This window comes from Calidris pugnax, unplaced genomic scaffold (assembly GCF_001431845.1).
Source record: "Calidris pugnax isolate Ruff unplaced genomic scaffold, ASM143184v1 scaffold36, whole genome shotgun sequence".
NCBI classification, from domain to species: Eukaryota; Metazoa; Chordata; class Aves; order Charadriiformes; family Scolopacidae; genus Calidris; species Calidris pugnax.
Window position 1 is genome coordinate 593,460 of NW_015090825.1, and position 26,038 is coordinate 619,497.

Genomic DNA, 26,038 nt, shown 5'->3' on the forward strand with positions numbered 1-26,038 from the left:
GTTTAGGTATTTTCTTACCTCGGACAACTATCAGAGAATGGTACTTCCCAGATCATTTAGAAATGTACTGAACGACAGGGGTCCCAACACAGATTCTGGAGATTTTCACTGGGTTCTTATCCTTTTGTGTCCTATCTTTTAAACAATTAAACCAGGTCAGAATTAATAATTTGATTTATTAGTAAAAAATTAGTAAAATGATCCCTTTAATTGGATGGCAGCTTAGTTTAAGGGTTTTTTGTGTCAAAAGCCCTTTGAAGATGTAAGTACACTTGTGTTGCAGTAAACCACTACTCTCCGAGATCCTTTGTGTGCTCACCTTAATAAGATCCCAAACTGCAAGCACTGACATTTTTGCCCAGCATGAGAAGGATTTGAAAACCTGGATAGGCTGCCTGCCTGGATAGGCAAAGACAGGGGCAGCCAGACAAGTGGGTGGTTTTTTCAACCCTGAAACTGCTGAATTTTCAACCTTTTTTAGCTAATGCCATTGAGTCTCAATAGGAGATTGTGGGATATACAAAAATCAATTAACAGCCTGGAACCTTTCACACCGTCCTTACTCCCTGCTGTGAAGCTGAACAAAACATCCTTTGTAAAGGACTCTCTATTAGCATAGAAATTGTTCCTTCTACAGCAAGCATTTTCCTCCTTTTAGGCTAATTAGCTAGGCAATTTAATATGTATAAACCCAAAATAAAATGAATGCTCATGTGTATGTGCACTGCAAACCACAGGGACAGTACTGGATTAGTCATACCGATTTGTTAATTTCCTTTCACTTAATACTGTTTCCTTAAAAAAACCTTTCACATTTCTGATCCTTCTAGGCAGTACATGGTGCTACTGCCCTTTCTGATACACACCGATTCTTTTGAGAAAGTCTGCGTTCAGCTGACCCACCTGAATGAGTCTGTGACACTGAGCACCACACTCGAGTATCAAGGGGAAAACAGGAGCTTGATTGACGATGTGGTGTCAGAGAAGGACGTGTTCACCTGCATCCCTTTCTTTGTGAGTATCTCATCCTTGTGGGCTCATCCCTTGTGTTTACTGATGCAGGCTAGTAGACCTAAACAGTCCAGAAATGAGAAATAAGACACGTTGCAATCAGAGACTTCTAAGCCAAGCCAAACAAAAAATGAATTTGATGTAGAAATTTTACCGTGGTAGCCTTATGAGGAGTGATTTTCCACCATTATTCCGTGTCCCACATGATATTTCTGTGGATGCAAGGATTCAAGAACTCTTCTGGGATCCTTCATCCTAGAACTTTGACTGGCTTTCAAGCAGACCATAGCCCATGTTTGCTTGATCTCGGAGGAAAAGTAGGGAAGTGGAATGGGAAGTATAGAAGCTGAGGAATGGTTAAAAACAGTGAGGCCCATGAGGTCATTTGTCTCCTTCTGGAGCTGATTTATCATTGCTTCCTCCAGAAGGCTGGTTGGTGAGTAATGTAAGCAACTGGTCCCACCCCCCAGATAATGAATCTGGGTTGATTTCCATTTTGATAAATCATAGGATAGAACAAGATCAGATCCAATATTTCTCTAAGGAACATGTATAAATGAAGAAAGGGAAAAGACTTTCAGTATTGGAAGGAGAAGAAGCATGGAGAAAACTCAAAGAAATGGAGAAGATGTATCTTTGCAACAATTCCTGAAAGAAAAATAAGATTTTCTTGAGACAGAGGAGACAAGCCCTCCAAGTTTGTATCAGAAAATCAAGTTTTTTCTCTTCATTCCAGCACTGAGTCTTTGGTGTCCTTTTAGGGAACTTTTGGACCTACCTAATACTCCATCCTTCAAAGGCTTAGTGCAATGGGATGAGTCAGTAAAACAGTTATCCTCTTCATTTTTCTTAGCTTCCAAAATCCAACAGCACATCAGTGGCATATCTCACCGTGACGGTTAAGGGGGAGACACTGCAGTTCAGGAGCCGCAAATCGGTGCTGGTCAAGAACTCTGAGAGCTTGGTCTTCATCCAGACAGACAAACCCATCTACAAGCCCGGACAGACAGGTACCGGGAATTGGGTTGGAGCTGACTCTGAGAGCAGAAAATCTTATGGTCTTCATTATCCAGAGGCCCCATATTTTTGTTAAAGTTTTCAGACTTCTTCATGGGAGGAGTTAACGTGCTCAGTAAATCTTGTTTCTGTCAGCTGAGACCTAGGGCACGTGGTACCTTCATCATTCCTATTCTCCATCCTCCAGGTGCAGCATCGCAGCCAGATGTAGGCATGGGCTCAGATTCATGCTACTGAACTACAGGCATGAATCTGGGATGACTTCAAAGCCTAAGTCTTCCTTGGCTGTGCCTGAATCAACAAAGCAGGACAGGCATTCCCAAGGGACAATTCAGTTCAGCCAAGACCTGATTATCCTTCTAAATTTATCTGCCTCTCACCATCTGCAAAAGAAAGAGCCTGAAGTAATTGCTTCCATAACTTAGAGATCTCAGTTCAGAGCCTGTTGATCCGTGGAATGAATCTGAGTTACAAATTATTGAAACACTGACATTTCCTGGTAACAGCTACAAATTTAACAGTGGAATTTCCTTCTTTTCCGTTCCACCCTGCAGTTCTGTTTCGGATCGTCTCTCTGGACAAAGACTTCTACCCGCTGAATGAGAAGGTAGAGCCATAATTCTGTGTTGTTAACTAGGAGGCTTAATTCCAAATTAACACTATTACTGTCATAATTTAGAACCACTGGAGACAGCCTTTAAAGCAGATGATCCTTTCTTACCCACACCACCCTTGACCTGTTCCATATCCTGTTCTGGGACACACTCCACCTGTCTCTACTGAGTGAGAAACCCGTGCCCCTTTTTCAAAGGGATATTGGTGTTTAAAACCAGATTTGCAAAGGAATGTATGTGGCTAAGCACATAGGCAGAGACCTCATTACTGAAAAAATGGGTGGGACGAGTTTCCATTGAAAGTGACAGATGTGGAGATCTTTCTGGGAGCAGGCATAACCACATGCTTAGAGGCAGAGAGAGCAGCATGACAAGGACTTGGTTTTGAGGAACTGGTCATGGGTGTAAGCCCACCTTTTAGAATACTTGGCAATCAGTTCCTCATGAATAGGAGTTCTTCGAAAACTCCTACTTCATCAGATTTTCATAATGTGGTAAGACAGACAGTTCAGTCTCTAAAATATTAATAGATTCCCTTAACCACCAAGAACTAATGGAGGAGCAGCACAGAAAAGGGAGAACCCAAAGGACTTTTTAGAAGGTTGTTTTTCTGCCCTTCAGTCCAAATCTGGAAACTACTTCCATCCATATGTGATCCATATTTCTAACTCTGATTTTCCTCTGTTCTTTCCCCACAGTTTCCATTTGTCTATATTCAGGTGAGTGGTTAACTACACGTATATTATTTCAGCAGAACATGCAGGCACAGAGATAGTAGTCTCCAGCCATGGTGTTTTCAGGCTGAGACGCAAGGGAAAAACCATGGGCATTTTTTCTTTGTGTAAAGAAAAGCTGCGTAATTGGGCATCAAAATAAGTTCCAACAACAGTTCTTTGATTGGGGAATGTGATGTAGGACCAAAATAATTAATCAGTGCAAGCTATGCTGTGAACAGAATTACACTTGCCTAGAGGTCATATCAGAATGGCTTATTCCTCTTCCCAAGCAGAACTAAGAATTTTCTGTCTGCCAAGTGTGGCTGAAACAACAGAAATGTGTTAACCTAGCAAAATTAAAGAAACAAAATTATCTAAGTAGACATACCCTATGATCCCAAGCATGCCCTTTTTGTCTGTTGGTTGTTTCTTTTTTTTTTAGCAGTTGAACTTCAGAGATAGACAGAAGTTAATAGGAAGGATGCTTCTGTCAATGATTGAAGTATCCATTTTTTCAGCTGAGAAACCCAAATTTACTATTATTATCTGGGACATCGTCTAATGGAAAACTGATGGGAAGGACCCAACGATGGACCTTGATAGCAATACAAATGATCCTGAAATTAGTGTGCACACATCTTAAATCTGTTTGCATTATTATGGATTCTGTGTAGTCAGTCCTGGCACTGCTCCTTGCTGGTTGGGGTTGTGATCTTCATGTGATCTTCATTCAACCCTGTCTCTCGCTAGAGCTGGGAGTGAGGACAGAACAGGGGAGGTAGAAGGTGGGCCAGAAATGGGCTACACACCTCTTTTCTACCCTCCTGTCCAAGTGCTGCCACTCTCTCTTCCCCTCAGCTAATTTCCAGAACAGAGCTGCAGAGCTGGTGGGCCACTGACAATCTGTGAATATTTGGGGAAAGAAGAGTAAGAGAGTGTGTGCTGTGGGATAACAGGTGGAGGAGAGCATCTCAGAACTACGTTCTACTGAGGCTCTCCCATGAGGTCCCTTCCCCTTCAATGAGATGATACTTGATAATTTCATGAAAGGAACAAGACAAAATGAATCCTACTTACTGCCTCCAGAAATCCCATATGCCTTTGTCCAACAAGCTGAATAATTTCATCTTTGTTTTTGTGTCAGTACCATGAAGGACTTCAGTTTTAAATCACTAGGAAGACCATCCTCTGTTTTCTGCTCCGACCTGTGAGGCATGGTGTTGGTCTGTGCTGTTTAAGCCAGCCTATGTAGACCTTGTCTCTGCTTCCACCATCACTTCTGCCTTCCTCAGTGCTCATTCTCAGTCCAGCATTTCCCTTGGTTTGACTTTCACAGATGTCTACAGGGCAGTCTGGTAGACTGGGAAACTCATCTGGCAGCAAATTCACCATTTTTCTCTATGGTATTATTTTTTGGCCGGATCAGTTTACCACGCGCTTGCAATAAATTTGGACTGGTCCAAAGGAAAGGGTGACAGGAGTGAAGAAAGGTGACAGCTCAAAGTCAGCAGTACTAAAGACATAAATGTTCATCAGTCCACACCCTTAACATCAATAATTGATCGTAGTCAGCCACAAAGGCAGAAGTTAGAGAGATATATATATTTATATATATATATATTTCTGAACTATTATCCTATCTCTTCTGTCATTTTTTAAAAAAACACCCTTTCTGAGGAAGAAACCAAACAGACTTTCAGGTCTAACCTAGAAATACATCACAGAAATGATAACAAGTTCACAAGCCTGGCTGCAAACATTTTCTTGAATTCCTCCTCCAAGGAAGCCCGGTGGAGTCCCTCACAATAAGTGGTGAGCTTTTCAGCAGGATTGAAGTGCAGTGGTGAAGAGGATTTGGGTCAGAGCCATGGGATGTGTTTTCCTGACTCTGCCTTCCTCTCAGGATGCTTCTTGGGAAGAAGGGCAGCTCTTCTGCCCTCTGACCAGTGACAGCCAGCTGGGGGGACGTCATTCACATCCCCTTTTCCCTAAGCCCTGAGATAAAATCTCAGTGAAGTAAATGCATCCAGTCACATACCTTGAGTCACGTACCTATCTAGAGTAAATAGACTTTTGGCGACAGCCAAGGTACAATGCAAAGAGCAGGCAGAAAATCAAAGACTGCAAACATTAACCATCCTGCTGAGGAGCCTGGAAGAGGTGCATCAAACTGCACAGCACCACTGCACTGGTTCAGTAAATTCTGCAAGAAATTTGGGGCTGAGGTGATGAATTTGTAGCACAGCCTATTGATAGTCAGTTCATAATGAGCAATTCTCAGCTGTAGTAGTGATGAGATTTCAGCTCCAGCATTAGGAGCGAGGAGGGACAAGAAGGAAGAGGTCTCAGTTGGATGTACAAGAATGGGACAAGAAGGAAGAGGTCTCAGTTGGATGTACATATATAGGATATACTTTTCTCTGTTCCCGTCCTCGCCCCCACACCCCACCACAAGCTCTGGACTCTTGCACACATACATTTCTCAGTTCCATAGACAGATTGGGTGTCTTATTCCTCAGCAGATTATGCACTGGTACTCAAACAGTCTCTGTTCCAGGCATGGAAAAAAAAAACCTTTAGCGGGCTGTATAGCAAGTGAAGGAGACTGAAATTTCCCTCCTTTCTCCTTCCATTCCACTTACTCCTGCTATCCATCTCTTCGTCTTGTTACCTTGCCAGCCTGTCTTCCCCAGCTTCCTGGTCCCATCCTTCATAAGCATGCAGGTAGAGCTGAGGGGGATACAGCACAGGACCTCCGGGTTTAAAAAAAGCATTCTTGCATGCTAGTTATGCAGAACAGACAGGTAAGTGCCCACAGATCCTCACAGATTATCGAGTAATTACAGCTAAGCATTTCCCAGCTGGGAAGTATATATACTGGGCACTCCACTGACCCGTTCCTGGGAGCCTCCTGTACTGTCTTGTGACCTTGAGTTATCCTCATCTCCAGGATCCCCAGAGGAACCGTGTGTACCAATGGCAAGGGGTGGAACTAGAGACAGGCTTTACGCAGCTCTCCTTCCCCCTCACCTCGGAACCCATCCAAGGCTCCTACAAAATAGTCGTGCAGAAGAACTCCTCATCCCATGTGGAGCACTCCTTCAGTGTGGAGGAATACGGTAAGGAGAGGAGGTATGGGCTGCAAGTGGGGGTGACAGCAGTGCTTTTTGTTGTGACCTCTCGATTTGGGTTTTCCTGGGAATGGCATGGAGAAAGGAGAGAGAGAATACATAGGCGACAGGGTGCAGAGGGGCTGATGGAGAAGGTGCTGAGTATCAGAGGTGGTTGCTTACTTTATGGCATCTCTGCAACCTGCTTGAGCTTGTATTCACTCATAATGCTTTTGGGAATACAGGGTCCGACAGGTTTCCTGTGCATGGCTTGTCACACCAATTTCAGCTGACTTTGTTTCAGTCGCTTTTCAGTCCAGCAGCTTGCTGCAAGTAGTATTAAATACTGAGTAAGAGATGACAGCATTTTGGTGACCCTGTTATGCCTCTCTCACCTTCTGCATCAGTTCTGTTTCTCCACTTGTAGCCCTCTCTCTTTTTCCTCTTCTTCCTTGTCTCTGCAAAAGCTTGGAAAATATGGTGGAAAACTTCAGTTTGAAGAGACACACTCCACAAATGTTACAAGCAGATGCAAGCAGTCTGGTAGTAGAGAGAGTAAGGAGAAATGTGCTACCCCAGGGAGCACCCCAATCCCCTCGTTCTGTAATAAAACTTCTCAGGTGTTTGTAGACAAGTAGACTCTGGCTCAGCTGTGTGTGTGAGGAGGCTGCTTGCCCTGTGCTCCACACTCCTGGGCTCCCCCTGAGCTGTACGTGGAGCAAAAATGACCCAGCACATTGTTCAGAACCTGCTGTTTCTGCAATAGGCAGAGTGCAGACCCAAAGGAGACTGTCAGTCCAGGGGGGGCAGGCTTATTTGGTTCAAAGTCAGGCACGGTGGATAGTATGAGCATGTTGAATACTTTGAACACAAACCAAGTCATAGGCTTTGGCCAGCCATGGTTACAGCTGGGTTGTGCCTCCTCCATCAGGCACGGTGGCTAGTATGAGCATGTTGAATAATTTGAACACAAACCAAGTTATAGGCTTTGGCCGGCCATGGTTACAGCTGGGTTGTGCCTCCTCCCACAAGATCATTCTGAACACCCCCCAAAGTCAAAGGTGTATAGCCCTTTCTTAGCCCGACACTGAACTAATTTTTCTTTTGTTTGTTCTTTAGACTTGTTCCCATGAATGTCCCCTGTTGCTAATTCTCCTACAGCTTTTTGAGGCCTGGGCTTGAAACACTGAGCTTTGCCCCCCATCCTAGGCACAAATTTATGTCTAAATTGTGTAACTCAGGGTTGCTTTCCACCAACCCTTCCAACCCTTTGCAGGGTTGTTTTTCCCAGGTCTGGGTGTGCATCCTCCCTCCTCTTATTTCCTTCCACTGGGGAAAAACACCTCAGGTGCACTGCCCGGAAGCAGGCCATTACATACTTCAGTCCTGTCCTGGACTTGAGGAGTTGGGGTTGCAGGATGCAATATGTGAAGAGGAATGTAGGAGCAAAATATGCCTTTTACTTGCCACTCTTTATACCAGGCCTTGTGGCTGCCTTGTCCACTTGAAAATACAGGCCTGAGAGTCTAGATTCCCTAGGAACTAGGATTCCCTGGAACTGTCTGGCCACGCAAGACAGTTTCACGTGCTACATATTAGTGAGCTTAACAGCAGCTTGGTATCTGCAGAGCAGTAAGAAAGAGAGAGAATCAATGATATGAGCCGTTTCGATGTGGTAAGTGACACAGCTGGTGAACGTGCTACTCCAAGTCTTAGTTGCAAATTGTGTGTTGTGAAACACGTAAGACAACACACAGGGAGAGTGTGTCCTTCTGAATGGGCAGATGTGAGGGATCTACACAGCTGTCTGGCGCCAATGGGATTGCATTAAGCATGTGTTGCAAATGTGGGAAGGTAAGGGCTACAAGCCTCCTTAAATTCCCTTTAAACCCAAAAAGGTGGTGAAGGCTGAGAAAACCTAGGGAAAGGGTGACAGAGCCATACTGCAGACCACAGAGAAGTGATGGGTTGGTATTAACATGATTCTGGGTCTGGGTTTGGGTTGTTGTATAGTACACTGCTCTCCTTCAACTCTTCTCACATCAGATTTTCTTTCTCCCATCTAGTGCTGCCGAAATACGAGGTCCTGGTGAAGCTGCCCAAGGTGATCACTATTAAGGACAAGGAGCTTCCAGTGTCCGTCTGTGGTCTGTGAGTCACAGAGCTGGAGTAAATCTCTCCTGCTCATTCTTCACTCCTCCTTTCTGCTGAGGGCCAAAAGAAACTTGGGGAAGGCTTTTCATACTTTCACCAGACATCTAGTGCAGGCTTGTTCCACCCTTGCAAACCTGAGTCTGCTTCTTGGCCTGAAAAAGTCAAAGTGAAGGGTCTTCTCTATTTTCCATGAAAGATGATGCCAAACCAATCCACAACTCTCTCCTCCCAGTTTACTGTGCATTTCTCTTTCTGTCTTTACGTTTCTTCAGTTAGAGCTTCTCTGCCAATCCTGAACCCTCAAATACTATAGCAGGTGGAGCAAAGCCAGTATTCTCATCTTTAACTCCTAAATTTTCTTCCTGAACCTCTGGTTGCCTTTCTACTTCTTCATTGAACCCTCAGGAGTTTGTGATACAAGGATGAAATAATTTTCTACAGACAATCTTTTACTGCATTCCTGCAGAGACCTCCCACCTAAAACAGATTCCAGTGGATGATGGAAGGATGTCACTATGGAATTGATGGAAATGTAATCACTAAAATATCAGATTAGTCAGCCTTTAAGAAGAAATATTAGGAAGTTACGCACAGAGGCCTTTAAGGAGATGTGTCTGATTGTGACTGATTGTCTCATCATCTAATATATTGTTTAACACTTTGTGAATATAGGTACACCTATGGGAAACCTGTTCCTGGTTTGGTGAATGTCCAAGTGTGCCGGAAGTTTTCCCATTCTACTTCAAGTTGCTACGGAAAGGAAGCGGAAGCTGTGTGTGAAGAATTCACTAGGCAGGTGAGTCCCAAGATTAACATGTAGGGGTCCTTCTTACAGGTAATGGGCTATGTTGTCTAAAGGAGGTCAAATCTATGACTGTTGGGAGACAGAAGGACTCTCTCTGGGGAAAAGCAGATGTTCTTAGAGGAAAGCATTCTTAAGAGGTGGGTTGTTAAACTGGAAACAGAACTGATGAAGAAACCTCCACAGCTGAAATCCCGACCCCAGTGAAACTAGTGACAAATCTCCAGTTAGCAGCTGTGAGATCCCTGCTATTGATCCCAAATCTGAGAAAAGAATCTGTGAAAGAACTTTGTGACTGTGGGCGGGACTGGCAGGGAGCAAAGAGCAAAGAAGACAAGGAGAAAGCAAGAAGGTGGTATAGTATATAGGTCAAACACAGGAGAAAGGACAACAAAAGTGAAGACAACAGAAGAAACAGGAAGAAAAACAGAACTGAGGTAGGAGGGAGTTAACAAGAAAACCAGTGCGTGCCTTGGAGAACTGAGTGTCAAGTACCACACAGAAAATGTGTGGATGAAACACCAGGAAACAGGCTGTAAACAAGTTCTAGTCTGGGAGACAGCCCTAGAACATAAGGTTGGATTTCATGGCAGAAGTTAAGAATGTTGGGTTTGGGATATCTATTCCTGTCCCACAAAGCACCTGATTTGTTCACAGAATTCCAATTTTCTCTCCAATTCCCTGCTTAGGCAGATGCTCGTGGGTGTGTTTCTGGTGTAGTAAGGACCAAGATATTTCAGCTCCAACGCAAGGGGTATGTGATGAACATTGATGTACAAGGCAAGATCACAGAAGATGGCACAGGTATGTATTGCATGAGGATGGCAAAGTGATGGCAGGCCGTAACAAGAGGACCTGGCAATGATGAGGAAAGTGGAGAGACATGCCTAGAAATGCTTACATTCATTAATAATTCCTCTTTACTGTGCTCTCTCTCAGGAACAGAGATTACTGGAACAGGCTCCTGTGGAATCACATCCGTAATGAGCAAAATCAGCTTTGACCTGCTGGACTCTCAGTACAGACCAGGGATCCCACTCTTTGGGAGGGTAGGGAACTTCTGAGACCCTGGACAATGAATGGCATAGCAAATTCACAAGTGCACGATCCCATCAGATGGAATAGTAGCGTGCAGATTACATGGTCCACCTTCCTCTGCCTTTGCGCAGGCAAAGGCAGTTGACAGAACTACAGTCAGTTGGGGCACTTTAACAACACATGGCCCTGAAACTCCTGGCAGTACAGAATTGAAGGCCCCATTTTTCTGACACATGAGATACCACCAGAGAGCCTTGTGGGCTATTCCACAAGGGAACGTTATCCAGGTGCAAAGGGTGACCACAACACAGGTAGGCGTACCTCATCAACAAGGGCACAGTCCCACAGCACCCAACCAGACTGAGCAGAGCAGAGCTGGAGACAGTAATGGGTTCCACCAGCAGTCCAGCGGTCACCAGATAACATGAGGTGATGAGTTGGGACTGAGTTCAACCAAGGAATTCCAGTTAACCAGATGGGAACAGTAGGAGAAAGAGCTGGGTGTAGGTCTATCTCAAATGTAGCTTTAGTCAAGGATGGAGGCCAGGTACAAGCCTGAACTTAAGAGTTCCTGAACCAAGAGGCAGACAATAGGTGGTGGAGGTCCCAGATGAAGCTCGCCAGAGGAATTAAAACCTACTGTGGAACTTAAGGCTCTGACAGATAATTTCCCTGGGCCAATCTGATTGTTTTGCTGAGAATTTTCTCAGTTGCTGCCTCAGACAACTCAGGATGCACCCCACACATTTCCACATTCATGTCTTTTGTTCTTCTCCATAAGAAACGTCCTGCCTGGCAAGAAGGAAAAAGAAGGAGAGGCTTTAAGACTCAGGATTTGTTTTCTGTTTCTAGTCTAAAAACTGAAGTTTGTTTTTGCTCTGTTAGGTGAAGCTGGTAGATGGCACTGATGCTCCAATTACCAATGAAACCATCATGATTTCTGTGGATGGAGACAGATACAAAGGGAATTACACTACAGATGAACAGGGACAAGTCTGGTTTTCCATAGACACTACCACCTTCACAGGAGCTTCCCTGGAAATCCGAGTAAGTGGCAGAGACAGGGCAGAGGGACTAGGGTAAGCCTTTGTCTTTCTGATCAGCAGGGGAAATATTTATCCATGGGTTATCACTCTATCTGCCAATTGGAAGATAAAGCACGTTTCTTGGCAGGTCGCCTCTCTTCTCTGTGTCTCCTATGCATGTTCTCTACCTTCTTCTAAGAGTGGGAAATATAGAACGTATCCAGAGTTTTCCTGTGGACTTTCATGTGACTTGTTGTCTGGGTTTGGTCAGCTGTGAACTTTTTATTTTTCTTTATCAGGCTGATCATAAACCTGAACTGAACTGTTATGACAGCGACTGGATCACACCTTCATATGAGCATGACATGCGTAGAATAAGTCGGTTTTACTCCCCAAGTAAGAGTTTCCTCAAAATTGAGCCAAAGCCTGAGACATTAAATTGTGGCTCCCCCACAGAGATCCAAGTGCATTATATCTTCACACCAGAGGCCATAGGAGAGCAGAAGAAAATTGTCATTTACTATTTGGTAAGAATTATTTGTGGTTACTTTGGTCTATGGCCACAGAAAGCCCATGGCACATATAGCTACTTTCCATGACAAGCAGCTACAGCCTGACCATATAGCCACTGCTATATGGTCAGTCCGTAGCCGGTAATGATAAAGAGAGTTTAAAATGGAAAGTGTGGCCTGTGGCAGTGGAATTTAAACACATTTCTGTAATGTTTCTCATGGTGTCTTCTATGTGCAGTCATAGATAGGGTGTGCATGTTTTATTAAGAACAGAAGAGAGATATAATGTTAATGGAGGGACCGTTGTCTTGCGTGCAGCCATCTAAGAACTCTCATTTCATACTACTTCACTCCCAGTTTCCCACATTCTCAATTCTAGGTCATATATGGTCACAGTTCAGAAACCAGCATCCTACAACAAGAAGATGAAAGATGAGGAGGAAAGCAGTCTCCTACTCAGATTTGTCCTTTGGTAGTCAACTGACCACTGAAACCGAAGCAACACCCTCTAGATACAGCACCAGAAAAGCCCAAGAAGTTTAGAGTTCAGGTCATATATCAGGCAATGATGGAAAGTTTGAGATACCACAGTAACTGGAACAGACTATAACATGCTGGCATTGAAAAACATAAATTGATTCATTTTGGGGCACAGAGAAGACAGACTAATTAATTCAACTGTTACTGAACAATGATCTCACAATTTCTCTTGGGAGAACAGGAAGAATCAGATGACTACTCAAATAGAACTTCTGTTCCCCTAAATTTGTTTTTCTGGTTTTCTCACTTAGGGACACTAGCAGAAGAGATGAAGAAATCAGTGAAACAGACACTCCTGACGGATTGTTCAGAACATTGGGGGGACTTAGACTGAGATTACAAAAAACAGAATATAAACTGGTGGTAGAGATGTCCATGTGCTTATTTTCAAGACTGCTAATAATAATGTGCTAATAATAAACTGAAGCACAAGATTCCTGTTTATCCCGGTAGCCTGGGAAAGCTGGTCTTAAGTATATACCTACAGCAGGTAACCCAAAACAGTGAGGGAACTTACATTTTTGTAGGTGTGGATCCCACATCTTGAAATTAAAATATGGTGCCATGGAAAACTATCCTGATGGAAAGTATTTGTATAAAAGTGAAGAAGGAAACTAGGAAACTTTTTCTAGAAGTTAGGAAATGACAGCTAGCATTCAGGCTGTTGTTTACTGGCTGACTTCAGGGATCTGAAGTCTGATTTTGTGTGGGTGTCTATTTTTGTCAAAATTAGGTTGACGGTTGGACAAGATGATCTTTAAGGTCCCTTCCAACCTAGAAGATTCTGTGATTCTGTGATCTTATTACAGCCTGTGCTCTTCTGTTCCACCTCTGTATGAGTTACGAAACTAATACTGATCAAATTTTTCTCCAGACTGTTTCACAATGCAACTGAGAGTGGACTGAGGAGAACTTTCAATCATCAGTCTGTTCCAAATTGTTAGACATGTGCATATGACCCCCAAACTTGTGTGTGCTCAGAGGCAAAGTGCATTTGAACCTGATCTATATCTGCAATATGTACAAAAGGGAAGCCAGGTCTGACCAATGTTGGTCACTCCTAGGAGAGACTATTTCAGTCTTCAAAGACACAGCAAATTCCAGTCTGGCACTTGCTTAGTATCTTCTTGGTTTTGTTCACAGTTGGCAGTGCTAACCCTGCAGTTAACCCAGTGAATGTTCATTCTCCTTCCCTTCAGCACCGGTAGCAACCATTACAGGAAGGTTTCTCTGTCACACAGGTGATGGCCAAGGGAGGCATTGTATTAGCAGACACCTACGAACTCACTGTGAATCCCGGAGATGGTGAGCAGAACTGCGCGTTTTTAGCATCTCTGATGAGAATGTTGGGGGCGGGGGGGATGTAGAGAAATCATTTCCATTCAAACATTTAATGTTTGAATTGAGATGCTTTTTCAAAATGAAATCTTTTTAGACGAAGAGGCTTGGGTTACTTTTGTTTTCTCTGAGTTTTGTCAGGTGCTATTTTTTTGACCAGAAAATTTTAGAAAATTCAACAAAAAATATGCATAATATTTTGACATTTTTTTCCCTCAAACAAACACTTGCTGCTGACCACTCTACCCTATTCAGATTATGAATGCTTACCAGCGTTGTGAGCCTCACACGTACAGTGAGCAGGAACAACATGCCACCTTTTCTTTCTCACTTTCCTTCACGTTTTGGGTATTGTTTCTCCCTTATAAGCACACAAACACACACATAACTATATTCTAACCAATATATTTAATTTCATTCATATAAATTTCCAAGGATTACACATTTCAGTAACTGAGGCTAGCTATGATACATCATTAAAAGCCTTTCAGCAGTGAGACCAGGGAGACATTTTGGAAGTCTGTGAGAAGGAGTTATACTGCAGTGGGTATAAACTGTATATGGAAGTAAAAGATCTTGCGTGCTGCATGTTCATAGAAAGTTCTGCATCCTCACCAGTAGTAGTGACTAAACTAACACCCTGGCTCACAACTGGGTATGTTGTATCACCTTTGTCCAGATTGTGACAGAAAGCTCAGGCCCAGCTTGGAAGAGTCTTTCAACACAGAGAGGCATTTTCAACTGTAGTTGGAGCAATAGCTTGGTGTTCCAGCTAAATGCTTCGTTATCCTTTCAACCCCTCTGCAACCTCAACTGCTGACTCCATTACAACAGTCCCTAATTTCTACATTTCTCCCCTCATCTATTTTTTGTAGACTGCAAAAGATCCTGGAGCTTGAGGAAGAAAGGGGTTGGGAACATCAAGAAATTATGCCAGATGTTAACTGGGGAGAATCTAGAAGACATGTTGAGGCCCACCAAACTCATTCAGCTATTACATGATCACTGTTTGAATGCAGGTGTCTTCAGCAACAGTCCTAGACGTAGCCATACACATATCAGTTTTCCTGCCCCTGCTAACAAAAAATGCTCAGCATGAGTGAACTTGACTTTTTTTTATCTGGGGAAAACAAATGCATATACTGGAACTTTTTGTATGTTGCTTAGCCTTTTTTCTCTCTGTTAGTTTATGGGACATTTCAGTTGACCTTCCCCGTTGACGCGGCCGTTGCTCCCCTGGCACGGATGCTTGTGTATACCACTTCACCAAGTGGGGAAGTCATCGCCAGTTCAGCAGATTTCCAGGTTGAAAGTTGCCTCCCCAATAAAGTGAGTATAAGTCGGGATTTATGCAACACATGTTTGTCTCATGGCCAGTAGTTCAGATATCCGCGTGTTCATGAAATGATCTGACCAGATGTTGACTGAAGATTAGCGACTTCAGAATATGTTACAAAGCCATAACTACAAAAAGCGGAGCAAGACAGAATAAGAGAATCACTGGTCATTATTAATTACATTAGTCAAAGCTGAATATATATTAAAAGAGCTGCAAGGCACTTAGCAGAGCTCAGTTCACAAGGCTAGATGCTTCAATACAATAGCATGTAAGTGTGTCTGGAAAAGCAGCTGTTTTAACTTCCTTTTGTGGTTGCAGGTCAGACTGAGTTTTGCACCCAAGGAAGGGCTTCCTGCCTCCAACACACACCTGCAACTCCATGCCTCACCAAGGTCCCTGTGTGCCCTCCGTGCTGTGGACAAGAGTGTTCTCCTCATGAAGCCAGAAGATGAGCTCTCTTCCAGCTCTGTAAGCCTTGGTTATTTCTGGTAATGAGCAAGTACAAGAATGAACCAGTTCTTCAACGACGATTAACACCACTATGAACGTATTTTTATAGCTGCATTCACTACACTTGGTTTTTAGAAGCTGGCTTTTATCAAAGGAGTGTTAAGTATGATCCGTGTCCCTGACCTGCCACACTTTTCCCTGGTTGGTTGCATTTCCCCAGGTGTATGATCTTCTCCCAGTGAAGGAACTCCGGAGTTATACCTTCAAGCACTACTACCTGGAAGAAGACGATGTAAACCCTTGCGTGTCACTCGACAACATGTTATTAAATGGATTTGTCTATATACCCATTTCTCCTGATGGTGAAGGTGATGCCTATGACATTCTCAAAGTAAGCTCCAGCCTTTTGTTTTAATTTGTTGTTCCTTTTTGGAATATGGTCTGCTTTCCTCTTCCCTCTGTCCTGAAGGGTTTCTTAGTGAACTTTGCTTTGACCTTGCTAACTTTTGTATGCAAGACATACTTGGGTCCAGGCTCTGCATCTATGTAGCCCATCATTGGTACCTGAGTGCTTCTCTGAACCATTAAAACTTTTAAGGGTCTCCTTATTGCTAGTAGACATACCAGTGAATGGGCTCAAGTAAGGAAAGAATCTTGAGAAGTGACCCCTGGTAACATAATACTAGAAACCCTTCCTCAGTCAGGCATCTTCTCTCTCTGTCCAGTGTAGATAGATCTTTAATAAAGTGCCAGTTACTTTGATAACCTACAGACACACCTATGCCCATCTAGAGAGTCCTGCACAAGCCTTTTTGGGACCTCTATATCTAAAGCTTTTCACATATGTCATTTTCACCCAGGCAGATGTCCCCAAGGTAGACCTGTGGCCTTAGCTTTCCATCTGATCATACCAAGATTTAGCCTTAGGAGGAGTATAACATGATAAAGCCTCAGCATCTGGGTTGAACCAGTCTATCTGGCACTGGTACACAAGACTTTGTTATTCTGGTAGATACCAAACCTAAGTACATCTGCTCTTGACATACTAAAAATAGTTTATTTTCAAAATTGTGTTTGCATATGTTTTGCTCTTCTTTCTCTTTGTTTGTTAGGAACTGGGCTTAAAAGTCTTCACTAGCAGCAAGATCCACAAGCCTGAAATCTGCCAGCATTACTCGGGACACATGATGGAAAGGAGTTACAGTAGTTCTAGTAAGAATGTGTGCTTCATTTTACCTCCCTGCTTCTTTCCTTCTCTCTACTTCTTTGAATACTAATTACGCCAGGCAGACCAGATTCTCTTGTCAGATAATACTGACCTAATTCAGGATCATTCCCTTCTGGCCTCAGTCCTGACATATGAAACTGATACACCCCTGCCTGTTTATCCCTAGCTAGATGATGTGCCTGGCTAGAACCGTGTGACTCGGTGACTCCCATGCCCCCCTCCTACAGTGGGGATCCTGTTGGCACTGAGGCATTCTGCCAACACTGGGTGGACCGTGCCCGCACAAAGTAATGACTTTTTTCCATCTGAGTCCAGTTACGGAAACCTTAAAAAGAAGTCTTTGCACCTCTCCTATGAAGACAGGCTGAGGGAGCTGGGATTGTTCAGCCTGGAGAAGAGAAGGCTCCGGGGAGACCTTATAGCGGCCTTTCAATACCTGAAGGGTGCCTATAGAAGAGCTGGAGAAGGACTCTTTGTCAGGAATTGTAGTGATAGGACAAGGGGAAACAAGTTTTAATTTGGAAGAAAAAAGATTCAGATTAGATACCAGGAAGAAATTCTTTGCTGTGAGGGTGGTGAGACACTGGAACAGGTTGCCCAGGGAAGTTGCTCGGTGACTTGGTGACTCCCATGCCCCCCTCCTACAGTGGGGATCCTGTTGGCACTGAGGCATTCTGCCAACACTGGGTGGACCGTGCCCGCACAAAGTAATGACTTTTTTCCATCTGAGTCCAGTTACGGAAACCTTAAAAAGAAGTCTTTGCACCTCTCCTATGAAGACAGGCTGAGGGAGCTGGGATTGTTCAGCCTGGAGAAGAGAAGGCTCCGGGGAGACCTTATAGCGGCCTTTCAATACCTGAAGGGTGCCTATAGAAGAGCTGGAGAAGGACTCTTTGTCAGGAATTGTAGTGATAGGACAAGGGGAAACAGTTTTAAATTGGAAGAAAAAAGATTCAGATTAGATACCAGGAAGAAATTCTTTGCTGTGAGGGTGGTGAGACACTGGAACAGGTTGCCCAGGGAAGTTGTGGATGCCCCATCCCTGGAGGGGTTCAAGGCCAGGCTGGATGGGGCTGGGGGGTTGGAACTCAATGATCTTTGAGGTCCCTTCCAACCCAAACCATTCTATGATTCTATGATTCTATGATTCTTTGCTTCCAGCAGTCACATTCTAGCCATAACTAGAGGAACAACTAGGGCAAAAGCGGGCCAAGATAAATTAGAGGGTGGTACAATGCAATGGGTAGGTATTTTACCACAGGAGGCTGAGAAATTTGTTTCTGTTCCCAGCTCTCCCATTCACGTGACTATAAAAGGCTGGGTAGATCATGTCACTTCTCTACAGCTTCAGTGACTGTGAAGGTAGAATAATGATACCACTTTTTTGTTTATTTTTTCTCTAAATAGTTCTGATATTAGACAGGCTACATAAAACACTCTCACCTATATCACTTCCAATCCCTAACTTTTCTGGTGCAGTATCCCAGCTCCTGTTAAAAAATTACAGTTTTTGGTCTAGTGATCTCTTCTAGCCTTGTATTCATAACAGAGCAGGTCTTTGGTTTAGACATGCAGGATTTGTCTTCAGAGCATGGCCTGAGACAGCTGGCTGCTTTGAGAAGATTTTTGAGAAGTGTTCTGAGGCTGACGGAAAGGCTTTGATAGAATCGTCTATGTTGGAATGGACCTTTAAAATCATCTAGTCCAAAAGACTTTCATAAGACACAACACTATGCAGCCCTGTGAGAAAGTATCTCCCTGTTCTGGAACCCTTTATATGCTAATGGCCAGAGATGTAAAGACCCATATTCATCTCAAAACAATCTTAGACAGAGGAAGGGAGGGCCAAGTGTGGTTTCTGATTCTGCTCATGTATAAACACACAACTAAATTTAATAAGCTGTGTGCAACTGTAATATCTGGAGGCGGTAAGTTCTACATTTGACTCTGCGTTGCAACAGTAATGTATCATCAATAACATCTTCATACATGGCTCTTTTGGCACTGCTGGGTTGCTAGGGGAAGAACATTCAAACCCATCCAATCTCTGTAAGAAGAGCAGTAACATTAAGAAAAATGAAATATTGAGATGACAACAGAGAAATACATTTGTTTCTAGTGGTCAAGGTTTCAAAGCTGCTCCTTCAGTTTTTAAATTTGAGCTAAGAATAGCCACTACCTGGAAGGAAAATATCCTCCTGATTTAGAATGGAGTTTGACACACCGTTTCCTTTTTTTCTGTCTTTGAATGAATTTGCCAGTCACTGCAATGCATCTGCTTGATGATTTTGACTATGATATGACAGAACCTATGTCTGCCAGCACTCCTATGGAGACCGTCCGGAAGTACTTCCCTGAAACATGGATCTGGGATATAGTTTCAGTGAAGTAAGTGTTTGTGGGAACGTAGAGTGAGGTCACTGGGGCAAAACCTCGGGAGATATTTAAGTCTCAATGGAAATGCCACTATTTCAGTGAGGGATGTTTCTAGTAGACTGAGGGATTTTTCAAGGTCACTAAGGATAGGATGCTTTGGGAGGACATGCAAAAGCCAGTGCCCATATCCCAGGAGTTTGCTGTCAGCAGATGTTGTTCAGTAGGCTGAGAAAAATACAAATTGTCACCAAAATATAACTGAAATCTTGTTCTCCGTCCCTCGCCAGCTCTGAGGGAAATGCTGATCTGGATGTGACCATCCCTGACACCATCACCGAGTGGAAAGCTAATGCATTCTGCACTTCGGCAGACACGGGCTTTGGCCTGTCCCCGACAGTGTCCCTCAGAGCCTTCCAGCCCTTCTTTGTAGAGCTCACCCTGCCCTACTCGGTGGTGCGTGGGGAGTCCTTCACGCTGAAAGCCACCGTTTTCAACTACCTGACCGCCTGCATCAGGGTAAGAGACATCCACAACTTTGCTCAGTCTGACAGCTTAGGGAAGCCTACAATGGGCCACTTACAGCACGGTTTCACAAGCCAGAAGAGTGAACTCCAATTTCATACAGATGTATGTGTGTAGGAATTCTTGGTGTATTCAAAGTTTTGAAAGCTGTGTTTGATTTAGAACCTAAAGCTCTGCTGCTGAGGCCCTCAGCCTTGTCATCACAGATTTATATCATTGTCTACAGAAAGATGAAACTTGAGTTATCCACAGACCACGGCATCATTGCATACCCACATGGAAACACCAGGTTCACCAGGGTGGACACGTCTGTCCAGCCTTTAGTCTCATCTCATATAAACATCTCACAAATTATCACGCCAGATTTGCTGGATTATGCAGACTTCCTGTGATTTATTGTATCTCTCCCTAAGGCACTGAGCAGAACTATAGAGCTTCACTATTCTTATCTGCATTCTTTCACCAACAAAAAAGACGAGACAAATTGGGAGGTGATTCGAACAAAATCTCAATCACCTTTCCTCAGTTTTATACAAATACAGATTTTTTATTCTAAAAGGGATGAAGCTGAAACAAGGAGGAGGACTTATCCAGCTATTCCAATGCACTCTCATTTATTTGCCTGTCTTTCCAATTTTGTTTTCTATTTTCAGGTTCATTATTCCACTCTCCCTTGTTCCCTTACAAGCTTTCCCACTGCTAGTGTTTTACCTCTTCATCTAACTAATCATGAGGGGGGTCTTTCCTGGCTAAGTTTTGCAGCCAATTGCTTTGCCTTTTACTCACACAGCTGGTCCATGCTCTCCATTTTCCCACAATAGATTTCCTTTCCCAAGATACACGTCCTGGTCTCTACACTTACCTTCCCAATCTCTTACAATTGTACATATCTCCAGTCTTTTCCCACTTTATCACTCAGTTTTTGCTCTGCAGTATCCATAAGGTTCTCAGTCCCACAGAATAGCTTGCTCCACTGCCCATTTCCACCGTGCTGCAGTTCTCCAGCTTCTTTGCAATTCCAACCTTCGTGACATCTCTCTGTTCATCGGGCAGGTCAGCGTGTCCCTGGCTGAATCTATTCATTTCCTGGTTACACCACTAGAGAAGCAGGAAGAATCCTACTGTGTCTGCATGAATGAAAGGAAAACTCTGGCATGGGCAGTAACACCAATATCTCTAGGTAAGAGGCTGGACGGCTATCTGTGGATGTCATTAGATCTTTGTTGTGAGGAGCTGGGTGACTCCAAATCTGTCTGGAAGGATATTCTCTATCCCAGAAGTGAGTAGTCCAACCCTGGGGGTTGACACGCTATACTGGGATGCAGTTTCTAGGTCCCAAACAAACTATTTAAGTGTTACGGGACATTGTTTTCGTCGTATTTTAATAGAAATCACAAATTCCCTTGATGCATGCGAAGCACTCGGACATTCCTGTTGTGGAGCTGAGAATGTCTAAGCTAAATGTGGCTGGGTCTGAAATATTTTAATCAAAGCTTGCTTTCTTTGAAGCCTCCCCGAAGAAGGGTGATTCACAAGACCTGCCCCTTCACCGCCCTTCTTGCTGATGGACTAACACCTGCTCAGGTGGCCATCACAAAGGAGGTGGCCTGGAAGGCTGCCACTAGTCCAAGTTTAATTCTCCTCTTGGAGAAGCTTCTCTGTAACACACCAGAGAGTGGCCACACAAACACAAACCCACATTTCCCTGGCAATGCCCGGGCAGGGCTGGTTGACCCCTGTTTCCTCCAGGGCAGGTGGAGTTCTCGGTGAGCGCTGAGGCCCTGCAGGACCAGCAGCCCTGTGGGAATGCCATCGTGGAGACCCCTGAGAAAGGGCGGAAGGACACGGTCATCAGACAGCTGCTGGTGGAGGTATGTGGGCTGCCGGCTTCATGCCGAATTTCATGCTCCACTGCAACAGTTGCTGCATGAGAAAGGTTTTCTGGTTTAGCCACGACAGCAGCAGTAACAGCTCGCGTGACTCTTACTCCGCATGCTTTTATAAAAGAAGCATTGATAGATCTGAGCTGGGTCAATAGAGCCCGTAACTCATAATGTTGCCATCTCATAGTAAAAGCAGGGTATTACATTACATAGTGGGACAGAAATAATGAGGCAGGCAATAATGACAGGCTTGTCCCAGACACATCATCAGGAAGATAAATGAGAACTCCTTAATTTTCCCTGTAATAAATCACGGGGATAGGTTGCAACAGAAACCTTTCGCGTCTCCTCCAGCACATGGCCAGTACTCTGGAATATGGAACAGTCACCACAGCCTACAAATATTTCCGAACAAAACTATCATCACTGTTTTGAATTGGTTTTATTACACTTTTTTAAATGTTCAAAACAGCACGACTTTTTATTTTTGCCTTCTTTCGTACATTTTTTTTTTTCTTAAGCGGTGTTTTGCAATGATAAAACCACAGCTCTTCCCGTGATAAATAGCCAGTCATAAAATTAATCCACAGTATAAAACTCCCTGTAAGATTAATAGCAAACAAAGGGTACTATCTTGTTGTATAGTGAAATTATGTAATATCACATGCCATCATGTTGTCAGTCCTATTAATGACAGGAAGGAATACTCATATTTAACAAAATTAAGCAAAGAGTAATACATAACGCTGTTACTCCTCCTTACATTGCAAACATTCCAATTTTCAGTAAAGGCAGAGCTAGGCTTTGTGCAATATGTAACACCAGAAAATGTTTTGCTAACCTGAATACAACGATGGAAAAACAATCCTATCTGTTAGGCCTTTTTATTATTTTATATTTTTTTTAATTTCGCTTATTTGCAAATGAATTTGATTGTATAGGGTGTTTCATTTATCAGGGCACGAATAACTGTTTAACATTTCAGGAAAACTTCCTAATTTCATTTATGCCTTCAGGGAAAAGCGTTTATTTTGTTCTTTGAGGATACTGGAAGGAAGATCAAAACCCTTAAGTCTTTTCTCCCAGATGGCGCAAGGAGTGAAAATAACCGAATGAGCATTAAAATTACTTCCGGTGGGGTGTCTGAGAGATTACTGGTTTTATCCTGTTATTGTAATGAGGCAACACATGTACAGCAAGCCCTGGCTGGATAGAACCAGAGATTAGCATCCAAGGCTGAACAATTAATTAGCAGGGGTGGGTACAGTGTGACTTGCTTGCTCAGCGGAGCTGCATTGTCCCAAACACAGGGACATACTCCCTGCAGCAGGCATTTCTCCCCAGGAGAGAGAAGGGAAGATGCCAGAGCCCCTGGGGTGTCCTCTTGCCCCTCGGGAAACCAAGCCTTGCCGAGAGCTAGTTGGGAAACAGGATGTTTTTTCACCCAGGAATTTCTCAGCTGGAAAGGAAAGCCTTTCAAATGCTTAGCTTGTACGTTTTAATTTCCTGTTGAAATGTTCAAAATAAAACAAAACAATGGCTTTTTCATTTAGTTGCATTTCAGAATGGCATAAACAAACAAGAAAGTGCCTTTTCAAACAGAAGCATTTAGCTCTGTCGTACTTTATCCTAAAAGCTTTTCTTTTTTCTTTTTTTTTTCCCCTACTCTTTTAATCCTTCACTGCCTTTTCATACTGAAGAATGAGAGACAGTGTATTTTAACTGTGTGAGAAAGTGAAGGTAATACCATCATTTACACCCTGGAAAAATATTTCAGCTGGCAAAAGTTGGGAACCAGTAATGAAGCAATGGGAACTCTCCTATTTGGAGGTTAAAAAAATGGATATGAGGATGTCACTGAAATAAACCCTGACAAAATATGTTTTCTAGTAAATATTTGATTCCTGAGATTTATGCGGAATGTTTTCAACCAGCTCAACAGGAAACAGGACCTCTTTGCTGACTTTAAAATTAGGCTAGAAGTTCCTGAAACAGAGGGATGAGATCACCAGATGACTGTGGCATGTATTTAAATTTGGGGTGTTGTAACGTGTCGTTTGTGGGTGTATTGGAGTGCTCCAGTTGCCACCTGTCACAACTGCTCCTACTGGTGTCCCAGGCACTCATCTGTCATCGCAGCCTGAAGAGTCCTTCCAGACTGGGCAAAGATGGGGAGCACCTTGGAAGCCAGAGCCCTGCGGCTCTATTAGCACTGTTGGTGACATCATCTTGCATGTTACCTACGTCATAACCTGTGAAGGTGTAGGGCCTCTCTCAGTAATAAGAAAGGAAAGAACAGGTATTAAATGTCAATTTTAATCAGCTGGTATATTATAGACCTCAATTATCCTCAGTTCAGCACACCGAGACAAAAACTTTGTAAGCATTTTCTGAAGACTTTTCAGTAGAATGAAGTCATTACCACAAGACAATTTATAAGTATTTAGTGTTCTTCGAGTCCTTTTCGTTTCCCTCTTGATATTTCTTCCTTTTCATTTTTATTGTTGCTGTTTCTCATTTTTTTCTTTTTTTTTTCTTGCTATTTTCCCCAAGCCGGAAGGGATTGAGGTGGAAACTACCTACAACTCTGTGCTCTGTGCAGCTGGTAAGAGCCTTTTGCTTTCTAAGACCTTCTTTGCTGGGGCTGAGACTAAAGACAAAGGGAGAAGACAAGGTTCGTGAATGCCCCGCTCTGAGAAGAAAAGTGTAGGGATTAGATAAAACTGAACAAACTCAATGTATGTATGTATGTATGTCCAATGTATGTATGTATGTCCAACTGGCTATGAAACTAATTCTTCCTAAAGAAGAGCCAAGACTGTAATAGTGCCTGCAATTACAGAGGCAGAAGCCTACCTCTTAGGAAACGAGGCTGGCCAGGTCCTGTAGGGAGAGAATATCTGGGATTTAATAGGGTTGTCTCTCACAATTTTCATGCAACGGGTGTAAAATCACAAGCTGGACTCTGCAGTAAGCCAGGTCTGCCCACTGAAGTGGAAGAGGCCAGAAAAATAGGCTGGAAAGCATATTTGTCAGCCACGGCCAGCTGATAGTGGGGGTCCCCAGTTCCAGAAGGACAGGGAACTGCTGGAGAGGGTACAGCAGAGGGCCACAAAGATGATGAAGGGCCTGGAGCATCTCCCTTATGAGGAGAGGCTGAGGGACTTGGGTCTTTTCAGTCTGGAGAAGAGAAGGCTGAGGGGGGATCTGATCAATGCCTATAAGTACTTAAAGGGAGGGTGTCAAGAGGATGGGGCTGGTCTTTTTTCAGTGGTGCCCAGGGACAGGACAAGACGAAATGGGCACAAACTTGAATATAAGAAGTTCCACCTAAACATGAGGAGGAACTTCTTTACTTTGAGGGTGGCAGAGCCCTGGAAGAGGCTGCCCAGAGAGGTGGTGGAGTCTCCTTCTCTGGAGACATTCCAAACCCGCCTGGACACGTTCCTCTGCAACCTGCTCTGGGTGGACCTGCTTTGGTAGTGGGGTTGGACTGGGTGATCTCCAGAGGTCCCTTCCAACCCCATGGGATTCTGTGATTCTGTACTAGTCCCATGGAGAAGTCTGTGACAGTCTGTGTGTGAGGGTACTGCAGGCCCAACACAAAATGTGCAGAATGGGAAGCTTCCACCACAAATTTACAGGTGAATGTGTTTGTTGAAGGCAGGGAACTCCTGCGCAGGGGATGGTGTCTCACCCTCTTGGCTGCTAGCCATGCCTGTAGATACATCTGGAATTGTAACCAAATTGATGTGTTTTTTATCCCAGAAAAGACAATGTCAGAGGCAGTCTCCCTGGTTCTCCCAGAGACTGTGGTGGATGGCTCAGCCAGAGCATATTTCTCAGTGCTAGGTAAGTGAAGCACTCTTAAAGTGTCACATGCTATTTTGAAACACTGCCATGTTTCTTCAGGCTGTGCTCAGTCTACTGGCAAGCCCTGAACTGTGCTGATTTACACTGGAAATTGTCCCATTCCCCAGGTGACATCATGGGCACTGCCATGCAGAACCTGCACCAGCTCCTCCAGATGCCGTTTGGCTGTGGGGAGCAGAACATGGTCCTGTTTGCACCCAACATCTACGTCCTGGACTACCTGAACAAGACAGGGCAGCTGAGCGAGGAGGTCAAATCCAAGGCCATTGGATATTTAGTGAGCGGTGAGCTGGGACACAGACTTTGCTTCTTTGTTCATTCCTTCTCTTGGCAACTGGATAAGGACACCATTGGCCACTGGCATGTGTGATCTGGGGGAGGTTCCCCTGGTGCATTAAGGGAACATGTGGTAGGTCAGGTGTGTATTATACAATAGCTATAGGAGAGAGAAACCTGCACTCAGGTGGAGATGCAGGGTGAGACAGGACAG

General features: G+C 43.8%; 1 protein-coding gene across 1 annotated transcript in view; it reads left to right on the forward strand.

The window, feature by feature from the left end:
- The window catches only part of LOC106886875 (alpha-2-macroglobulin-like), a 44,741-nt gene that overhangs the window by 5,576 nt on the left and 13,127 nt on the right, over nt 1–26,038 (forward strand). Inside the window, exons 2-24 of the mRNA XM_014940134.1 lie at nt 831–1,014; nt 1,865–2,021; nt 2,583–2,635; nt 3,341–3,361; nt 6,309–6,477; nt 8,535–8,619; nt 9,295–9,418; nt 10,114–10,228; nt 10,364–10,473; nt 11,348–11,509; nt 11,787–12,014; nt 13,781–13,844; nt 15,064–15,206; nt 15,535–15,684; nt 15,887–16,057; nt 16,779–16,878; nt 19,156–19,282; nt 19,558–19,786; nt 20,846–20,972; nt 21,542–21,663; nt 24,229–24,280; nt 25,444–25,527; nt 25,656–25,832. Coding sequence (XP_014795620.1) covers nt 831–1,014; nt 1,865–2,021; nt 2,583–2,635; nt 3,341–3,361; nt 6,309–6,477; nt 8,535–8,619; nt 9,295–9,418; nt 10,114–10,228; nt 10,364–10,473; nt 11,348–11,509; nt 11,787–12,014; nt 13,781–13,844; nt 15,064–15,206; nt 15,535–15,684; nt 15,887–16,057; nt 16,779–16,878; nt 19,156–19,282; nt 19,558–19,786; nt 20,846–20,972; nt 21,542–21,663; nt 24,229–24,280; nt 25,444–25,527; nt 25,656–25,832 — 2,954 coding nt within the window. The remainder of the gene's footprint in view (nt 1–830; nt 1,015–1,864; nt 2,022–2,582; nt 2,636–3,340; nt 3,362–6,308; nt 6,478–8,534; nt 8,620–9,294; nt 9,419–10,113; nt 10,229–10,363; nt 10,474–11,347; nt 11,510–11,786; nt 12,015–13,780; nt 13,845–15,063; nt 15,207–15,534; nt 15,685–15,886; nt 16,058–16,778; nt 16,879–19,155; nt 19,283–19,557; nt 19,787–20,845; nt 20,973–21,541; nt 21,664–24,228; nt 24,281–25,443; nt 25,528–25,655; nt 25,833–26,038) is intronic.